Here is an 18,362-nt window from a genome sequence, read left to right on the forward strand (position 1 = left end):
CCAGCTGGCTATGCAGGTAGTTCACATAGCCAAGAGAGACACTTGGAGAGAGAGGGTGATTGGCTGTACCCCTACTCCACGATGTAGCAAATCGTTGAATTGCGCCGGGCAACCCCATGTGCTGGTCTCCATATAGTCTGTTCCATCCGAATCCTGGCTTCTTCTGTCCTTGAGGGTAAACGCGCTCCAACCAACCAAACATAAACATACACTCGACGAGAGTGTGAGAAACAATAATTGAAAGACGGTCGTAGAAGCTTCATCCCAAACGCCCAGTCCTATCCGTCCATCCATCCATTCATCCATCCGATCATCAGATGTTGCATTGCGCACATCCATAATTTGCCACGCCTCGTTGGCTGTGTGTTCTGTGCATCTGTGAAATTCGTGAAAAAATATCATAATTCTTCATTTCCGTCAATTGGAATAACGTTGTGGTATCATCATGAGACGCATCTCACGATCCTGGGTGCCCATGTGTCCAATGTTTAGCGGAACCGCGCGTGAGCAGCGGCACTGCGCTCGTCAATCTGACGTTGGGTAGAAACGTAAAGGTGGTCCAAAAAGTCCATGGCCGCGGCGTCTTTAAGGATCTTGGCGACTTGGATGCCTGCGCTGATCAGTTGCAAGATGTTTCGGTCGTCCTTCAGAGGGCGCGACTGATGCTTCGCGGCATGCCTCATCTCTAGGGAGTTTTCCAAAATGGTCACAAACTGCTTGATCTGCCCGTTGTATAGGACCCTGGCGGGTATTCTTCGTTTGGTTGCCAGTCTTTTCAGGAGGTAGACCCATTCGGTCCATTCGCCTATGCCGCCTACTGTTAGCTTCTTTGTCGAACAAGAGAAGAGACTGGTCCGAAAGAATAAAACATCGGGCTGCATGGGGGCTATGATGGGATGAAGCCGAAAACCATAACTTACGGTCCGAGGGTCTCTCCACAGGCCGGACGTCCTGTGTCAAAGGGATAGGAAACTGATACTTTGCGACAAAGTCAAAAGCACACTGGGACAACCGGTCGTTGACCTGTGTGAGAATATGATCTTGCTCCTGCACAAGAAGGTGCGTGGGGAGATGGGGCAGCTCTCGCTCCTGCGATGCGATGTACTCGGGATGCGGTCGCTTCAGGAACTGGTGCGGCCCGTCGAACTCGTCCCGGTTGGAAGGCCGCCTCTGGGGACGTCCCTTTCCGCTGTTCCTTGCCGAGGAGCCGGCCGTCGAACTTCCCAGCTCGCCATTTAGGCCGTTGGGGGACACCACAAGGTCGTCAAGGGAGTCGTGTGGCGAATAGCTGCCTCGGGCCTCCCACCCTGAGGGACTTGGGCCGCCATACGATCCGAAAGTGGCCGTCGAGTTACTATAGGTCGCAGATATCGGCCGTGAGTTGTAGGTTGGCGACGATGAATATGCAGACTCGATGCGTCCGATTGGGCCAGCTGTACTGACAGCTGCAGGTACGCCATACGAAGAACCTGTTGCGGGAGGAGGATAGGAGACACTTCAAGATGCACGGTTACTTCCTGCAGTCCAAGGAGCGATGGAGGGTGTCTCTGCCGAGAGCCTTACCTTGATCTGTGGTAGCCACCGTTCATATAAGGGTCATCATAGACAACACTTGAACCGGTTAGTCTTGACATATACTCCAATATAGGCAATATTTTCTGGTCGCACCTGCGGGAGGAATTCCATAAATCTGTTCGAAATCCGTTCGACATTGTCTGGTACAGCACGTCTGCTTTGGCCATTCCTCTAATTGAATCCGGGAATATCAAATTGCGCCACCTCGAACCTAGTCCGAGAGATAAACTGGCATCAAAGTCCGCTTCCACAGATGGGCTGAAGAAGTACTCCTCTTGGACGGGAAGCTAGGTCCTGGAGCTTCCCTCTGACAAGAAGGAAAAAAAATTAACAGCGAAAAAAATCCGTGCTAGAACGTCCAGAAGACCAAGGATCCACGGTCGAAGTGTGTCTTTATCCGGGATATACTGGTATAGATCCTATAGCGGTGAGGTATCGTGACTCCAGATGGATGAACAATCCTTGGGACTATCACCAGCGCTCTCCGGGAAAAGTTGTCCTTGGGGGAGCTGTAGAGGATGAATGTTGAGCGTCACTAGACTTTACTCGACAGTCAGGATCCAGCAGTGTCCTTTTCGGCAGTGGAAGAGCTCGGTCTGGGGTCGATTATATTATAAAGAAATTTCTTCGAGACGCTGGCGCTTTATGTTCTGTCCGCACCGTGGATTCAATGCAGCGAGAATGCCATGATTTCGCCACTCAGATACTGGCCGTATCCAAGTCAGCAGTAGAGCAAGCGAGCAGAGCAGGCTAGGATGATCGTTGCCCGGAACTGGAGCGCAATGGAACTTCTGGCCAGGTGACGTGCAGCCCGATTTGCGTCTCCGCGACTAGAAGATTCAGTGCTGGCAGGCATATGGCAGCAGAAGCGCGCCTAGAATGGATGCGAATCTACGCTGGGCCATGCGCCCGAAAAGAAGGAACATGAAGCCTATGCAGACCACCAAGTGCTGCTGGCATTGTTACCAGGTGTATCCCGGGACATGCTGCAACATCAGTCTGGGACTATGCTGCTTGGGGACTATGCCATCCCGAGTTTGCGGAGACCGTTGTCACCCATCAGCTAGTTGTGAAGACGATAAGGCAGCGATTGGGCAGCTCCGAGCCGGGTTTGGGCCAAAAGACGCGATGCACCAGTGGGTTGGTTAGACACGGCAATAGCAGGGTCAGCCTGGCCAGCGAATGAGCGGTGTCTAAGCAAAACAGTTGGGCACAAAAACAAGGGGGGGTTGCACAAGAACACACGCCCAACTTGGACCAATCTCACCACCGACGTCTTCTTCCTCGCATACAACAACCCCAGGAGCCGGGCGGATCGAACGAGGAAGAAGAAGACAGTAGAATTGGCCAAGGAAGAGGGGAGATTGGAGGGAATATATTAAAGCTAACAGGTGCGTGCACTGTTAGGTTGCCCCTGGTGAGTGAGGGAGCACGATGCGAGATTGATGTAGATGGCAGGCAACCTTGTGCGATGATCTTCCGACTGTCGAGAAGAGCAAAAAATGGCACGAGTCTCATCTCAAGCCAGACGTCTTGTTGTTACAGTAATACTTTGAAGGATAGGTAGAGTACTGTACGGGTCGCGCTGTGGTGGGCTGGCAGGCACTCCTCCTCCCTCCAGTACACAATGTAGCGATCAATGTATGCATCAGAAACGAGGAGTTGAGGAAACAGAAGAACACAAGAACAAGAGGAGACGAAAGCCAGCTCACTGATATTCTCTTGATTAATAATTTTTTATTTTAATTTTAAATTTTTTTTAAAAAAAACCGGAACAAGTGAATTCGGCTGGAGATATGAGCCATATCTGATATCTGACTGATACTGATGCAGGTACTCCGGTAGGTAGAGTCGAGCATAGATAACATGCACATGCATTACTTCGATGGACCTCCGGCCTGGTGGATTAGGAATTGGGCGTCCTGATTCTAGCTCAAGTTTCCAGTCGTAGCTTAAGTAATCTAATAAGCCGACACCAAAATATTCCAGTGGGAGTGGATTAGCTCGATGCCGGTGCCTCGGTTGCAGATTCAGCAGTAAGCCGCCGACAGCGCCGAAGCCCGGCGGGCCCGCTTCGTTAGAAAATAACTGGAAGCCATACTGCATACAGCTCTGACAACGTCCCCGTCCATTTCATGTAATGCACAGATGCGGTCTTTCAGTTTCGCGTTTCTCCAGCATTTGAGTCAGCCGTGAATGGGAGAAGGCCCCCGAGAAGCTCAAGGCTGTCTGTCGTACGTTGGAAGTCTCCCCACGATCGAATTCTTAGTAACCTTAAAGCGTGTATTCAGAGGCTGACCCCCGAGCGAGTCTCGTTTCCCACGTGGATGCACCAAAACGCCCCGTCAGATTCCTCCTACCCGCTAAGCCGCCTCCCTTCTGCCCTAATTCGTGCACTATTTCGGCTGCCAGCGAAAGCGCGGCTAGCGTCAATTCTATTCGGATGCCTGGAGGGCCAGCAAGCCACCTTGTTTCTAATAATTGTATCATCACAATAACATGGCTGAACTCATTCCTCATTTCGCCTGTCAGCTCTCCATTTATTCCCCGCTGCTCATGTCTGCTCCCGGGCCTATAATTGGAAAATCACATAGTCTGGTTTCACCCCCCTCTCGCCCGCCTTACCTAGAGGGAAACCCTCCAAGCGTTTGTGTTTGTAGGGCTGATTATCAGCATCTTTGTCGTAAAGCTGACCAATCACGCGTCTCCAATCCAAAGCTTGGTGCTCGGCGGTCTCAGTGTCTCTACCGGAGGCTAGACTGGGCAATCTGCAACCCCTGGAGAAGGGCGGCGGGTTCGAGTTGCAATTTACTGCCATGCGGGCTCCCTTCTATAGCAAGTCCCGGACCATATGGCTCTGGCAATTGGCCACTTTATACGCGAGGTACTTTGATGCCAGGGCCCGCACGTTATCTGCGTCCGCCAGTCTGACCTAGGGAAGGAGGCGATGCTTCAGTCGTTGGTGCGGGAAGGATCACTAGTCTTACCCGGCCATTCTGGGTTCCATTCCAGGTGCTGCCACACCTGTTCGATGCATCTTATATCATTCCCTTGTCCGTGAGAAATGCGGGTGCCTTGAGGGGGCAATTCGAGATATAATGGAAGCGGGGAGTTCGAAGCGAATGCACCAGCAACGTAGAATATTTCCCCCAGTCTCCTAGGCAAAGGCAAGCCCATTAGCAAAAGCAAAAGCAAAAGCAAAAGCAAAAGCAATTCCCTATATCTCACTCACCATGCACGACCAGACCACGGCTTTGCAGCGGCAAAGGCAGCGCAAGTTCCATAGGAGGTCCCGGAATGGTGAGTAGTGTCTGCAGCCGAACACGTCTGGTACGAGCGCTGACGGAGTCGCGCGTTGCTCGAGGCGCCCGTTGTGGCGGCCGGCATAACGCGCGCACGTATTGTAGGCTGTTTCGTGTGCAAACAGAAGCATATCCGTTGCGACGAAAGAAAACCGTTGTGGTAGGTTGTCCAATATATACGTGACTCCAGTCCATCGGAGATTGGCGATGCATCTATACGTATACGCAAAGACGCATACGATGGGTGCAGATCTAGGGCCCGATCCATCGGTGCTCGGTTCCGATGGCATGGCACCCTAAATCTCCATCGACCTACTCCCTTGACCGACCTTCCTACTGACAGTGGCACAGCACATATTGTCTACGGCACGGTGGTGAATGCGGCTATGCGGAGAATCCGAACTCCACGTCTTCTTGTACCGGCGGCAGCTCCCATGATGGATCGCAAGAACCCGAGGATACGTTGGCCTATCTTGGATTGCACGATGCCACCCCTAAGGACCCTTTCGTCGGCACTGGCATCGACATGCCGTATAAGTCGAGATCTCTATTCCAGCTTTGTGAGTAGCACGCCAGGGAACGTCTGCTCGGCTGAAACTAACCACGGGTTGCTGCAAGTCATGAACACTAAATTTTATTATAACACGCCCGTACAAAGAGACCAGAACTCATTCGTGTAAGCACACTTCGAATCAAGGACCAACATCTCCGACTGTACTGACATGCAACTTCAGTGTCCATAGGGCACTTTCACATCCTGGCTTCCTCCATGGAGCCCTGCTCATGACAACCTTGCAGTGGGCTTGGACCACGGGGGACGGGGAACAGTTCAGGATACCTTACTTATATCATAAGCTCCAGGCTATGCGTTTCGTGAAAGAACAGCTAGCGGACCCAGAGATGGCTGTGAACGATGGGACTGTTGCTGCCGTAGCAAGTCTTGCTCTAGTGGAGGTAAATATCACCCGGGCCACAGCTTGTTGTGAGTACGGTACTGACTGACTGTCCGTAGAACTCGTTGGGCACGGTCGACGCTGTAGCATCACATCTCCAAGGCCTCGCCAGGATAAAGGAGATACGAGATCGATCTGGAGCGCCACAAACCACGGGGCTTCTCCAGCGCATGATTCTGATGTACGTCTCATACGGAGCGTCACCTGTTGTGCCGGCTTGACTAATACCTCGCAGGGCTGCCCAGTGTGTATCCAGCCGACCGATTTGGGATATCCTTGATATCAGCAGGACCGACTACATCCACCAATCAATGATAATATCGCTACTTCGAGTCGCTCTGCGGCCTATATACAGCATCGCTACGCTGAGTGGCGCAGACGATACTGCTGAGCCTCTGTCTGAAATCCTAGGACGGCGTTCACCTCATCCCGAATCAAACGACAACGGCCCGATCGCACCATTGCGCTCGGTGGACTGTAGCAGGTCCGGCTTCATCGCATGCTACTTCTATCTCTACATCATCCTTCGCGAGGAGCGGGTTGACTCCTTTGTCCTAAACTGGTTCATTGAACAGCTGATAGCCGACGTATGCCGCACCGAGGCGATGATGCAGAAGGGACAGTATTCGCAGCCTCTATGGTTCTGGACTGTCATGTTTGGCGCATGTGCCGTCTCCGTTGCCCGAGTGGTGTCGAGCTTGGAAAGTGAGCAGATGCAGGCGGTAAAGGATGTGTATATGGCCAAGATTGTTCTGGCAAACCAGGTGCTGGGAATCAATACATGGGAAGGGGCCAAGTCGGTGCTGAGGCTGTTCGCCTGGCAGAACGACTTCGACGGCGAAGAAGAAATCAAGGCCCTCTGGCAGGAAGCGACATGGAGGGCGGACAGGAGTCGGTCGGGCATATCCTGTGGCAGCGTTAAGGATGTAATGAGCTTTAGCCCGATCGACCCCCAGCTTGTCGGTTGGTGAACAACCAATTGTAAACTCGTAATCATGGCCATCAATGTATCATATGATTTCTATATACATCATATTGCAGCTCTTCGGGATCCATGGCGCTAAAGCAGTAAGAATACCCCCCCTCTCATAGGCAAGCATGAGAACCAGGGATAGATGGATTTGATAGGTGACCCCGTCCACTATGGATTGTTCCCCTACCTACATATAAACTCCAGAGCCAGTTGCTCGGCAGCATCCGATAGGTATACGGGTGAAGAAGATCTATAAGATGGATATTTATGATGTACGGTTCGTCTTCGAATACCCTGACCCGTGGCATGTGGTAGCAAAGTATCGTGAGCGGCTGAAGTTTGTCCTTGGCCCCTTCAGCTCGCTGTCTGGCCGTCTGAATGTGGGACTACTACAGCATACCTGGGAGATGTTCCAGCCTTTCGGGTTCGTAAATCGTTCGTGAGGGGTAAAAAAAACCCACCGGAAAATTCTGCATTGACTGACTACTGTCCCTAGTCGACTTTAACTTTTTCACCGCTCTGGTTCTCATCTCGTGGTGAAATTTTGATGGACACTGGGACAAGGCAGTGTCGATGACAGACGCGGGCTTTGGCTGGTGCAGCAGAAGTGCAGAAGGCTGGTGGTGCCTTGGCCTTGGAAGCAAAATGTCTGACCGCGACGAGTCTGCGCTTGCCGACGCTTGCGTCCTGGCTTCTCCACTTGGCACCACCCACTTCCTAGGATTACTACACCTGCACGCATCTCGCTTCGTTTCCAGAAGCAATTAATTTTGCTTCACCGCGCGCGCCGCAACGCAACGCAACGCAACGCAACGGAACGCAAGCAGCAGGGCAGCGTGGCTCAACGCCGAACCTACCGGTCCAAGGCCGCCCGGCTTCAGCGAGGGACAAAACATATCTATCACATTGCCAACGCTCGTGAGGGATGCCATCGCGTCTGCTGCGCTGTCAACGAGCAGAGGGATGGACGGATGGGTGAATGATGTGATGGAGGGGGTGGTGTTTTCAGTCTTCTTCCGTGTCTTCCTGGCCTGTCGGTGCCAGTGCGTTGTCGCTGCATCGCCCATCTGCAGCCGCTCGTCCTCTGTCACATTGCGAGCGCGGTGCTCCGAGCTTGATAGGCTAGGGGCCTCGTCGCCCAGCTCCACCCCAGCCCTCATGAGACCCTCCTCACCTCTCGCCAACCATGGCCGGCGGCCAGTCGGACGCAACGTCTGACAAGTCGCGCCATGCGAGCCTATCGTAAGTGCAGCACCGAGGGCCAGCGCAGAGCTCTAAAGCATGCGCCCAGTGTGACGGCCAAATTGAAGACCACACGATGGGCCAATGGTGAGGAGAAGGAGCCTTGGCAGGTGTTGGTCGACAAGCAGCGGTCTGCCGTCGTCAGCGAATGAGTCCATCGCGACCAGGGAAATGAAGCGGGGTTCTCATCACCTCAAACAAGGACAGGCCCCCGGTTTCTGCCCAGCCCATGAATTTCTTGTGCCATATAACCCGCCCGATGCCCAGTTACCTGATGAATGCCCAACTTCCCTCTTTCTCACCACAATTTTCCCACTTCTTCTTTCAGCCTGAAGATCATTTCTGCCCGAGCCGACCCAACTCACCGTCTCCTGTCTTATCAACTCCCAACTGTCGCCACTTCTTCTAGAATTACACAACAGCTTCCCACTACCTACACTCAAGCCATCTCACCTCACCACTTGAGTGTATCTTCCCAGGATCGTCACTGTGCGACGCATAGTCAACACCAGCTCTACCACCCAAGGATCACGGCCTCTCTCGTCGGAGAGCCGTTTCTACTGCATCCCACAAGGATTCCAGTCTCGAGGAACATACCACAGGACTGCTGCCAGGCCCTCAAATGACTGCCACTGTTATTTCTCACCAGGAGAGAATGCCCAGTTACGGCTCATCTCTAGACATGGACTCTGTCCACACTCCCGCGAGGTATATTGCAATGCTTTCTATTCATTACCGGGGTTGGCTATGATATGTTTTACCACAAAGTCATGTTGCGCGTACAGTCATGTATTTTCTTTTTCTCTTCAATCGACCGCCAGCAAGCGCTTGGTTTCACCCGAGGACTGTTCAAACCCAGAGGACATTACTACTACAATTGCCCGGAAAGGATACCATGGAAGCCACACAAAGGATCGCCCCGGATCAGGACCGTATTAGTCCCTGGAATCATCAATACCTGAGTTAAGATAAGCCTTCGTCTTCTCAGCGGATCAAAAAAACAGAAAATCAAAACACGGGAGACCTCGTCGTCTCTACGGTAAGTATCGCCCACGACAGTTTTTATGTGACAAGAAATTTAGAAGCTTGACGTTTCCATGGATTTTCTTTCTGTATGGACCCAAAAGGACAAGGACAAAACTTCCTGGACTGCGACCCGTGGGAACTTTCTACATCTGGATGGCAATTGCCAAATACTCTTCGAACCAGGACTTGTGACCGGATTCATTTTCAATCAGGACTCCTCGCTGCCCAGAGGTCATCGCGTTTCTTCACACAACCGACAATGTTTCAGGCCTTTGTTTTTGCCCACCAGAGAGGACATTTCTTTCGAACCACCAAGAACCGGAGAACCAACAGGATTCCATTAGGATTACGACTGACCAAACCTGCCTTGGATCGTTTTCTGGATGCACTCTTTGACTAAAGCCCGGCACATACGTCGCCCTGACGTGGATCAGCTGCTACCACCTGGATGAGTTTTCGATACCTGACGATGCCGACATTGTCTCTTGCAACAAACATCCCATGACTGGACACAATCGACTTCATTTCGGCCATTGCGTACGCTTCTTGCTTTGCTTCCTGTTTTTCTCTTTCCTCACTGGACACTTCGCCCACGGATATATTTGCCGGACTACGGATTCTTTTTTCTTTTCCCTCTCTCGTTTATGCTTTCGAAATGGGACAGCCTGCTCCCACATGGAAAATTCTCGAGGACTGTCCGTTATGGACCAAGGCTTCGTTGATGATACCAACCATCAGCGATGCCACATTACAGCTTGGTTTGTGCAACATTGCCCTCATTTGTCCGTAGAAGTGTACATACTAACCTCCATGTCAACACAGGAACAAAGTTGGACCAGCTGCTGCTCTTTCTTTTGTATTATGTTTGGCGTATACAGTTCTGCCATGGGTAGTGGTAAACAGCACACACTAACCAACCCTCTAGTGACTACAGCACATTCTCCCATGGAAACTTTGCCAGCGGACCTTTTCTTTATTCTCAAACAGTACCATCAGACCTGAACGGTTCAGTATGGGACACGACAACAGCAGAAGGTACACAGAACTTCCACGGAGATGCTGAGGATTTCCCATTCTCTTTCGGCCACATTACTCCCAGAGGAAATGGACAGGATCACATTGATGTGGATGACATCTCAAGTAAATGGATTGCCGCAGAGGAAGCCCCCGCGGTTGTTTCGGAGCCCATGCGTCGCATCAGCTCGCGCAGCTCTGCCGGCAGCCACAGTCACAAGCACAGGACGCTGAAGGCTGCTTCACAACAGAAGAACCGCCCGACTATCCTGTCTGGTGTGTCACATGGATCACACATGTCAAGCTATGACATTTCAGGTAACGGGCACATGGAAGCATACCTGCTTGATTCCGATGCCCACTCAGTGTCCTCTCAGATGTACTATCCTTCTCTGCCCATGGGCGTTGGGATGACCAGTGACGGAATGCCCTATTCCCCGGAGGTGATTGCCACAGGAATGCCTCAGCAACACATGGACCCTACACACATGCAATTGGACTTCGAGGCGAGCCTGGGTAACTCTCCCTCTGCTTCGTGGGCGTCGTCATTCAGCCCTGGCGAGGAGTCGCGAATGTCATCTCCTACAATCCCCGATGACTCATGGACCAATGCACCCCTTGGCACATCGCCGCATGCTGGCACATCTTCACCTGTCATGGACGGACAATCCCCAAGGTATGTTATGAAATGGATGCATCAAGCAATAGTTGGTTTTCTAACACTTTCGGTCACCAGCCTTCACCGTGGACTTATTGGCTCCGAGGATTCCTATGGAACTGACCTCATGGACAATTCTTTCTTGCCCCCTCATTCACCCGTCGTTCCAGTGGCGACGGTGAGTCTTCTGCCCGGGACCACCCCCTATACAAGAATGCTATGCCCAAAGCCGACGGACTTTTCCACTGCCCCTGGGAGGGCAACTCCTCCTGCAACCACAAGGCCGAGAAGCTCAAGTGCAACTACGAGTAAGTTCTCCCTGGCCTCTTTTTTGGTTTCGCCTCTTTAACCCGTATTTTAGCAAATTCGTGGACTCCCACCTGAAGCCGTACCGATGCAAGGTTGATTCGTGCGAGAATGCCCGCTTCTCTTCTACTGCCTGTCTTCTTCGACATGAGCGTGAGGCCCACGCCATGCATGGCCACGGAGACAAGCCCTACCTCTGCACCTATGAAGGATGTGACCGTGCTGTCCCTGGCTGCGGATTCCCTCGCAACTGGAACCTGAGGGACCACATGAGACGGGTTCACAACGATAACGGTCAATCACTGAGCTCTGGGGCCCCATCTTCTGTCTCTGGTCGGGGATCAACATCCCACTCGACTAAGGGCCGAAAGCGCAAGAGCAAGGACTCCACCGAGCTGTCAAGCCACGGTCGGAAGCCCGTCTCCAAGACCTCCGCCGCTGACGATGCCGCCGCTGCCGCCCGAGCAGCTGAGCAGCCTCTGATTGAGCAATGGTATGAGCACCGCTCTGCCCTCCAGGAGTACCTGCAGCGTTACGATAACCCAGTTGCCTTTGAGTTGCTGGACCAAACTGGCGAGGCCGGAGAGCACTTCAGTTCCATGGAGAAGATCTCTCGCAAGCTGAAGAAGTCTCGCGAGTCCCACCGACGCGCATACCACCACCACTCTGGCTAAATGAAGAACGTAAGTAGACGATCATGCTCCAACTCTTTTGATACATAAAACTCACACTCAGTTGCAGCAGCTTGGATATTAAGTTTTTCATTTAACGACACTCATGGGCTTGCAAGTGCATATTTCCCTCTGGATTCATTCCCGAGCCTCACGAACCTTCCGCATGCTCTATAGCGCGTAAGCCACAGTGGAAAGGCCAATGTTGCCGCCCAGGTTAGGATACGCCGACTGGAATAGAACCCATGGAATTAGGCCATCTGCCAGGATTACCCGAGCCAAGGAACGGATTTTCCCCAGGATCTGATGAGCCTGAAAGGCATGCCAAGGACGTGGACACCAGCGCTCACAAAAGCTGGTGTCAGTTGGGTAGATTGAGCGAGGCACCCTCGCGAGGAAGATACATGTACCGGAACACCACACCCGTGGTTTGGAAGGGATTAGCCAAGCTGAACGAGCTTGAGGCTCGCTGCTGGCACCTGTGCTCGAGTTGCGATGTTGTTTTGAGGTTGTTGGAGAGGAGCGTACCAGTCGTTTTCTCCTGCCTGTTATTTCAGATTGCAATTGTTTTTGGATTTTTTATTATACGCTTGATTTGGATTATGAGATTCCGTCATCGCTACTGTCGACGCTCTTTTATCACTTGAGGAAGAAACAGGGAACAGCTCTCCAAATGGGAGGAAGTAAACATGAAGAGAGAGAGAGAGAGAGAGAGAGAGAGAGAAATGCAGCAATAGGAAAGAATATCTGAAGAAAAAAAAGAAAAGAAATCGATTTCGCCAAACGTATCCTTATTTGGCCGACTTACTCTCGGCTCGCAAGACTACAACCTCGACACCACCCGTCTCCTTTGTATACTGTTATGAAATATCGTTAGCCTTATTACGTCGATCCCACGGGAAGAACCACATAGTACACAACATCCGTTGGTAGCGTCTGCTTCAACTTGAGTATCACGAAATTTGACCCGAGCACACTTTACTGTTTTTTAACACACTCTGTTCCCCGATTTGCATCGTTTCACCATTATGGTGTACAAGTTATACCTTGTTTGATGTCATCATTCATTATACGCTTTGAGAATTCTAGCAGAATGGCTCCCTTGCATTTTCCAGACAATCCCCAACCTTCCCACCATGCAGAACTCCACCTTGAATACAAGTAGGCCTGGCCAAGATAAACAGGCAAAGAGAAGGACAAAACAAGCCGCTACGAAAATAGTATATGATTTGAAATTTGGAGAAAGGGAAGAGAACCAATGCCGCTGTGTGTCTCGTCTATCCACGGACAATGGCTCAGATGAGCGGAACGTGTGGTGGCTGCTGCGGCTCCTTGTCCCCCTTAAACATTATCAACACCGTGGTCCGGTCATCGCGCGGCCCCGAACTAAGACGCGTCTCCTCTCCACTGTAGCGGACGCCGTCCCGCTGTTGAGACGGTGTGTCTGGCATCGCGGAATTCTGGGGGGCGTTGGCCGCCATTTTGGTATATGGACCATCATAGTCGGTTCGCCGGAGCGTGAGAGGGGCAGGCATAACGGCTTCTTCCGTCGGATCATACCCAACTATGCCTGTGCTTGTGGTGGAATGACCCAGATGCCTATCGGAGAGTGGTCGACTGCGTCGAACACTGGGCAGGGGCTTGTTGACGTCCACCGGCGTCTTTGGTTCGCCTCCAAGGCTTGGCCGCCGGGCGTTATTGTCTTGAAGGGATGCGCCGCGCTTATGCCCGATCACCGCCGGCCGCGGTCGAATAGGTGTTGTTGAAGAAAAAGGTGAAGAAAGGGGGCTTTGGAGAGACGTGCCGCGGTTGTGCACAAATGTCGAGACCGGCTGGACTGTGGAGGATGAAGGTGTGTCCTGGAGAGATGTGCTGCGCTTGTGCTGCTGCTTGTTGTTGCTGCTGTTGAATTTTGTACGGAGGTGTAGCTCATCCTCGGTCTCGACCTTGACTTCCTGAAGGGATGCACCGCGCGTATGTTGCTTGATGAAAGCAGGGAGTAGCCGGGCGGGCAATGGCGACGACTTATCATATGACCATCGCGAGGTGGAACCCTGAGGCTCGGGTTCATCTTTGATGACCCACGCAGTCTGTCTGCGTGAATGTCGTCGAGTGGTTTCGATTACGACGGGCAGATAGTAGGCAAAGAAGGGCTTGATGGCTGGGATGGATGCGCAGATCTTCAACGGGGTAAATTCAAGGTCAGTACCATGTTTTCCTAAGAGATCCACGGGCCACGTTTGAGTTCCCAGGGCTACTCACAATTCCTAGGCCGAGCTCGACTGTGCTCGCAATCCAATTTGCCCACGAGTTCCAAGTTCGGTCGAAGTTGGGGTCGTTGGCTGTGATTGAGGTAAAGTAGACTCGGACGATACCCGCGATGCTAGCCAAGAAGCCGGCGCTGAAAAGAGCGAGGACGATGAGTCGCTGCTTCCACGGGAGCTTCAGGCCCAGCACCGTCCGGATCGGCAGGAACACCAATATGAAGTCGCTTATCGTGTTGATGATGCCGGCGGCCTCCAGGTGTGTTGCCTCGTCTATACAATTCTGGCGGCCTGCCGACGGTGTCCAGTAGTCTGATATCGGCCTCCAGTGAGGTTAGTATTCTGATGGAACGACGTACACCAGACATGCAGACTTTGAACCTACCTGCATTGAAACAATTCCACGATGACAAAGATGAAAGCATTTAGGCTGATCAAGGCGGACAGTCCCAAGATGACATGGTTCATTTTCTTGTCCGCCGAGGCGGTGGTCAGCTTGTACAGCATGGCCAGCATGGACAGCTTCGTCAGACTGGTCGCTGCGTCAAAGAGTATCAACGTCGCGAGACTGGCCAAGGTCAGTAAACGTACCCACAGGGTTACCTGTTATGCCCGTAGAACGCGGTGCGTACCTGGTCTTGAGGGATGCGGCGGTGTCCTCAGGAGGAACATCCCACACATGCCTTCCCCATCCCAGCTTCCGCTCACCAACGATGCCGATGATTGTGAATGCTAATGCAGGGACCTGGTGACCAGAAGTCAGCAACCTGCACTCGAACATGTATGGTAAGTCTTTCGTACATAGGCGCCGACGATGAGGATATCGTCAAGGCCGAACCCCTTGGAAATCCACCGGCGAGTATATAGGCGCAGCAGCAGTATGATGGTGACGAGTGCTACAAAGGTGCTTCCGATGCCGACACCGGCAGGCCCTTGTGACTCTGGGTTGGCATAGTCGGGTTTGGGCCAGCTTGCGATGACGGAGGGGGGAGGTATGATCATGCTGAGCAAGCAGTGTCGGCTTCACGTGGGTGAGAGCCCCATGGAGCAGCAGCCACAGTAAACTTCTCTATGTGGCAGACAGATGACAAGCTGCAGGTGGCCGCATGGAAGAGGGTATGAAGCCTGCAACTGACGGGGGGCTGTAGGTAAGTATTAGATGGGCAGATGGGTAGATATTGGATCAGATTGGTGGCGAGTGAGTTGTTGGCGAGCTGAAGAGATGGGCGAGCTTGACTCGTAGATCGGCAAGAAGTGGCGATACCAAAACCAAACACGGTCGATCGTCAGTCGGGCAGAGGCTGCCATATAAGTATATCACAGTCACAGTCATGGTCATAGTCCGTCGCCCACCGTGGGCCGGCAGGCGCCTCACAGGTTTCAAAACAATCTGATATAGCCATTGCTGCAACACCGGGGTTGCTCTGTGTAACGGACTAGGTGCGCAGGTAGGGATCGTTCTGATCGGTGCTCTGGCCGGAGACGGGTGATCGCGTGGCTGTGGAGGATACGGCGAGCCCAGAACCCCTAGAGAGTACCTTGGCAGCCCGGCAGGCCAGAAAGCGATGTGGTGAGAATAATGTTTTCCCATCAACGATGTTGGGTGTGTGATCCTGGCTGGTTGCGATTGGCTACTGGGCAATGGCATGCCCCTGCGGCCAACCCAGGCAAGCCATGGCAGGCCATGGCGGGGCATGTTTCAACCTCCTCCAGGCATTGACTTTGGGCCACCAATACGCAACCACGCTAGGAGCCAGCAACAAGTGTCAGAATAGCCATCTTATCAGCCTGCTGCGGTGATGGCACTCGAAATGCAAATAAATCTCCCTCTTCATCCCTTTTCCGCCTATTGGGCCATCAGCCGTGGCGGCGCACGCATGTTGGAAAGCCAAGGTAAGCCAAGCTAGCGCTCGTCCCTACTTACCTGGGGATTGGTTCTCGTGCCATGATCTAATTCGCTTCTTCTTCTTCTACTTCTTTCTCTTGCTTGGCATTGGTGGCCCTACCCCAGGCCAGGACTGCTCTCCCAACGATCAGCGACGACACCCGGCATCGATTGAAACTACATACATGATCTACAAGGTGTTCGGAGCCGGGCTGGGTAGCAGAGAAACACACCACAGGCGGGTAGTGACGACGGTCTCGAACCACTGCCGGGCGAGTTCGCACGGCACCGACAATCGAACACTCCTGTCAGGTGAGCTGACGTCTGAGTGTCCGTGGGGTAGCATTCAGGTAGCGAGGTAGGATTCGCCCCGGACGTCATAGTCATAGCACCTCCGTCTTTATCGCCATCTTGGATTGATCTACAGCCGGGATCTCGCTCTGCCATAACCCCCCGCCTGCCTGTGCCTGTGTGCAATGAATCGTCACAAACCGAGGGGTCACGTCCAGCAGCAACTGCAGGTTCCGAGCCGTGAAACAAAAGGTTGCATCCGGGAAACTGAGGAGAGTGCCAACACAAGTGGACACTGTACTGAAGATCACCTTGCCATGCCATGGTCGCTACGACTGACGAATTCTCCATCGGTCGTCGCCAGTCTGCCAGGCCTCGTGGTCTCTTTGCCATCCGCCTCCCGCGCTCCCCACCCGGGCTGCAAGTGGCGCCGCCAAAAGCCGATCACAAAGGGCCACGATATGACACTGAACGGGCCCAATCGTTCGTAATCGGCCCTCGTCCCCCCATGTGGTCCGGGGATATATCCGGGAGGGAGCCTTACAACCCACTCCGCTATCACGATCCTGTCGTATGGGTGGCGCCTTCTTAGCATTGAGCTTCATACGGCCAAGCTGCTTAGCTTCATATACTCGCTTTCTTGGCCGAGACAGCCCCAGGGGGCATCAATGAATTGGAGCAGATGCAGACATCTTGATGAGTGTCACACAAGTCTGATTTCGATGAAACTATTATAGCCCTCACTGCCTCCGTCCCCGAGGCGGACACCCTGACTATTTGCATCCTTGGATAATATATACCCAGCAGTCATGTTAGCCTACGCCCTATCAACAAACCCCCTTACCCTTTCATATGAAACTGGCCACGAGAGGATCCGTCTTGTTAAGGAACTCCATGCTGCATACACCACTGCCCCCACAGACGAAGGAATACCCCCTCTCCCAGGTGAGATCGTAGTTGATCCACCCGCTATCGCCTGTATGTACGACATCCGATCCCGTGTCTTTGTCATGATAGGTGTGGCTGATCTCCACGCTAAAGTTTCGCATCGAGTCGAACTTGCTGAACCAGAACTTGAACTCTTCGTTCTTGCAAGCCGCCGGCTTGGGCGCGTCCGGCTTAGGTACTTCGGGCGGCCGCTCGCCGCTCCATGCACATGGACCGTACTCGGTCTTGCATTGGGTATCGTCGTCGGTGGCGGCGTCGGTCACGTTGACTTTTCGGTGTCGATGTACCACGGTCAGCTCATGGACCTTGGGAGCACAGGGGAAGGGAGGGGGGAGCACAGGGGTGCTCGCTATAGGGCTTTCTTACAAGTAAGTCGGCAATATGGGGAATTGCCGGCGCCTGGTCGTCCACTTGGCGAGAAGCTGTAGACGAAAGGGATGAGGAATGCTTGTCTCGTTTCTGCAACCCCACTGCCCTGGGGACGGACAAGGCCGAGCAGGATGCTGCGAGCGCCAATACTAGCGGGAGAAGCATATTTTCGTTGCTGAAGGGATTTAAAGTAATCCTGACGATCTTGCTATTCGCTGACTGTGTTGACTGTGAATCGAATGCGTCACTTCCAGGGCGATATAAGACAGGATTGCCCTCTAACTTATACTCGGGCAGCTATAGCCATGATCTGCAGTCTCTAGTAAGTAGGGCTTACTAGGTCAGGCAGGTACTACTTCTTACTTGCGAGTGTCCAGCACTGCTCAGACTGCAGGGAGCTATCACAGCTACATGCTGATCGAGGGGTTCGTTCACGGATGGCGGCTCGTTCCGAGTGGTGGCTTATTTTTTTGGCTAATACAGATGGCCCACAACACCACCTACAGCCGCGTCTCTAGCATATGCATCTCGATATTTGGTCTCAAAATAGCATCGTGCATTCGCTCTATCAACGTAGCAGCTCTCGAGATGCACCTCAACCTGCGTATGGCCCGAATCTATGTAACGTTCATCTCGTACGTCGTTCGCTCCCTCTCTCTCCAGGTCGGTGTGAGATGTGGTGCTTTCATAGGCAGAGGGCTTTTCGTAAAGAGCTTGCTCGTAAGGATTATGACAGGAGGTCGAGTGAGGTATGAGGGGGTGACCCCGCGAAGAAAAGCCATTGCCGTATAGTAAGTATCTATCAACCTTGGCACATCTCGGAACATATTTGAATCTGTACAGCCAAGACTGACGTAGATGAAAAGGTTACGTAGCATACGACGT

General features: G+C 52.7%; 7 protein-coding genes across 7 annotated transcripts; 3 read left to right on the forward strand and 4 right to left on the reverse strand.

The window, feature by feature from the left end:
* Window positions 1–488: 488 nt before the first annotated feature.
* Window positions 489–1,742, reverse strand: PG986_013396 (uncharacterized protein; the record flags this gene model as incomplete). The annotated part of the gene is made up of 3 exons (XM_066849618.1): window positions 489–805; window positions 921–1,495; window positions 1,564–1,742. 3 exons carry the CDS (start codon window positions 1,740–1,742, stop codon window positions 489–491), a joined length of 1,071 nt encoding a protein of 356 aa, XP_066693761.1.
* Window positions 1,743–4,808: 3,066 nt separating this feature from the next.
* PG986_013397 (uncharacterized protein) lies at window positions 4,809–6,801 on the forward strand (the record flags this gene model as incomplete). Its single annotated transcript, XM_066849619.1, has 6 exons — window positions 4,809–4,852; window positions 5,229–5,437; window positions 5,496–5,553; window positions 5,621–5,831; window positions 5,890–6,011; window positions 6,066–6,801. The coding sequence occupies 6 exons, from the start codon at window positions 4,809–4,811 to the stop codon at window positions 6,799–6,801; spliced, it is 1,380 nt and encodes a 459-aa protein (XP_066693762.1).
* A 494-nt stretch (window positions 6,802–7,295) lies between these two features.
* On the reverse strand, window positions 7,296–7,963 carry PG986_013398 (uncharacterized protein; the record flags this gene model as incomplete). Its single annotated transcript, XM_066849620.1, has 2 exons — window positions 7,296–7,520; window positions 7,661–7,963. 2 exons carry the CDS (start codon window positions 7,961–7,963, stop codon window positions 7,296–7,298), a joined length of 528 nt encoding a protein of 175 aa, XP_066693763.1.
* Window positions 7,964–7,989: 26 nt separating this feature from the next.
* On the forward strand, window positions 7,990–8,197 carry PG986_013399 (uncharacterized protein; the record flags this gene model as incomplete). The annotated part of the gene is given in 2 exon segments (XM_066849621.1): window positions 7,990–8,045; window positions 8,056–8,197. 2 exon segments carry the CDS (start codon window positions 7,990–7,992, stop codon window positions 8,195–8,197), a joined length of 198 nt encoding a protein of 65 aa, XP_066693764.1.
* Window positions 8,198–9,746: 1,549 nt separating this feature from the next.
* PG986_013400 (C2H2 transcription factor) lies at window positions 9,747–11,723 on the forward strand (the record flags this gene model as incomplete). Its single annotated transcript, XM_066849622.1, has 4 exons — window positions 9,747–9,829; window positions 9,997–10,761; window positions 10,914–11,051; window positions 11,105–11,723. The coding sequence occupies 4 exons, from the start codon at window positions 9,747–9,749 to the stop codon at window positions 11,721–11,723; spliced, it is 1,605 nt and encodes a 534-aa protein (XP_066693765.1).
* A 1,292-nt stretch (window positions 11,724–13,015) lies between these two features.
* Window positions 13,016–14,986, reverse strand: PG986_013401 (uncharacterized protein; the record flags this gene model as incomplete). Its single annotated transcript, XM_066849623.1, has 4 exons — window positions 13,016–13,810; window positions 13,983–14,307; window positions 14,370–14,587; window positions 14,786–14,986. 4 exons carry the CDS (start codon window positions 14,984–14,986, stop codon window positions 13,016–13,018), a joined length of 1,539 nt encoding a protein of 512 aa, XP_066693766.1.
* A 2,022-nt stretch (window positions 14,987–17,008) lies between these two features.
* Window positions 17,009–17,642, reverse strand: PG986_013402 (uncharacterized protein; the record flags this gene model as incomplete). Its single annotated transcript, XM_066849624.1, has 2 exons — window positions 17,009–17,465; window positions 17,596–17,642. The coding sequence occupies 2 exons, from the start codon at window positions 17,640–17,642 to the stop codon at window positions 17,009–17,011; spliced, it is 504 nt and encodes a 167-aa protein (XP_066693767.1).
* Between the last annotated feature and the right edge of the window lie 720 nt (window positions 17,643–18,362).

Source organism: Apiospora aurea, assembly GCF_038362705.1.
Source record: "Apiospora aurea strain CBS 24483 chromosome Unknown utg000009l_segment0_segment0, whole genome shotgun sequence".
Lineage (NCBI taxonomy): Eukaryota > Fungi > Ascomycota > Sordariomycetes > Amphisphaeriales > Apiosporaceae > Apiospora > Apiospora aurea.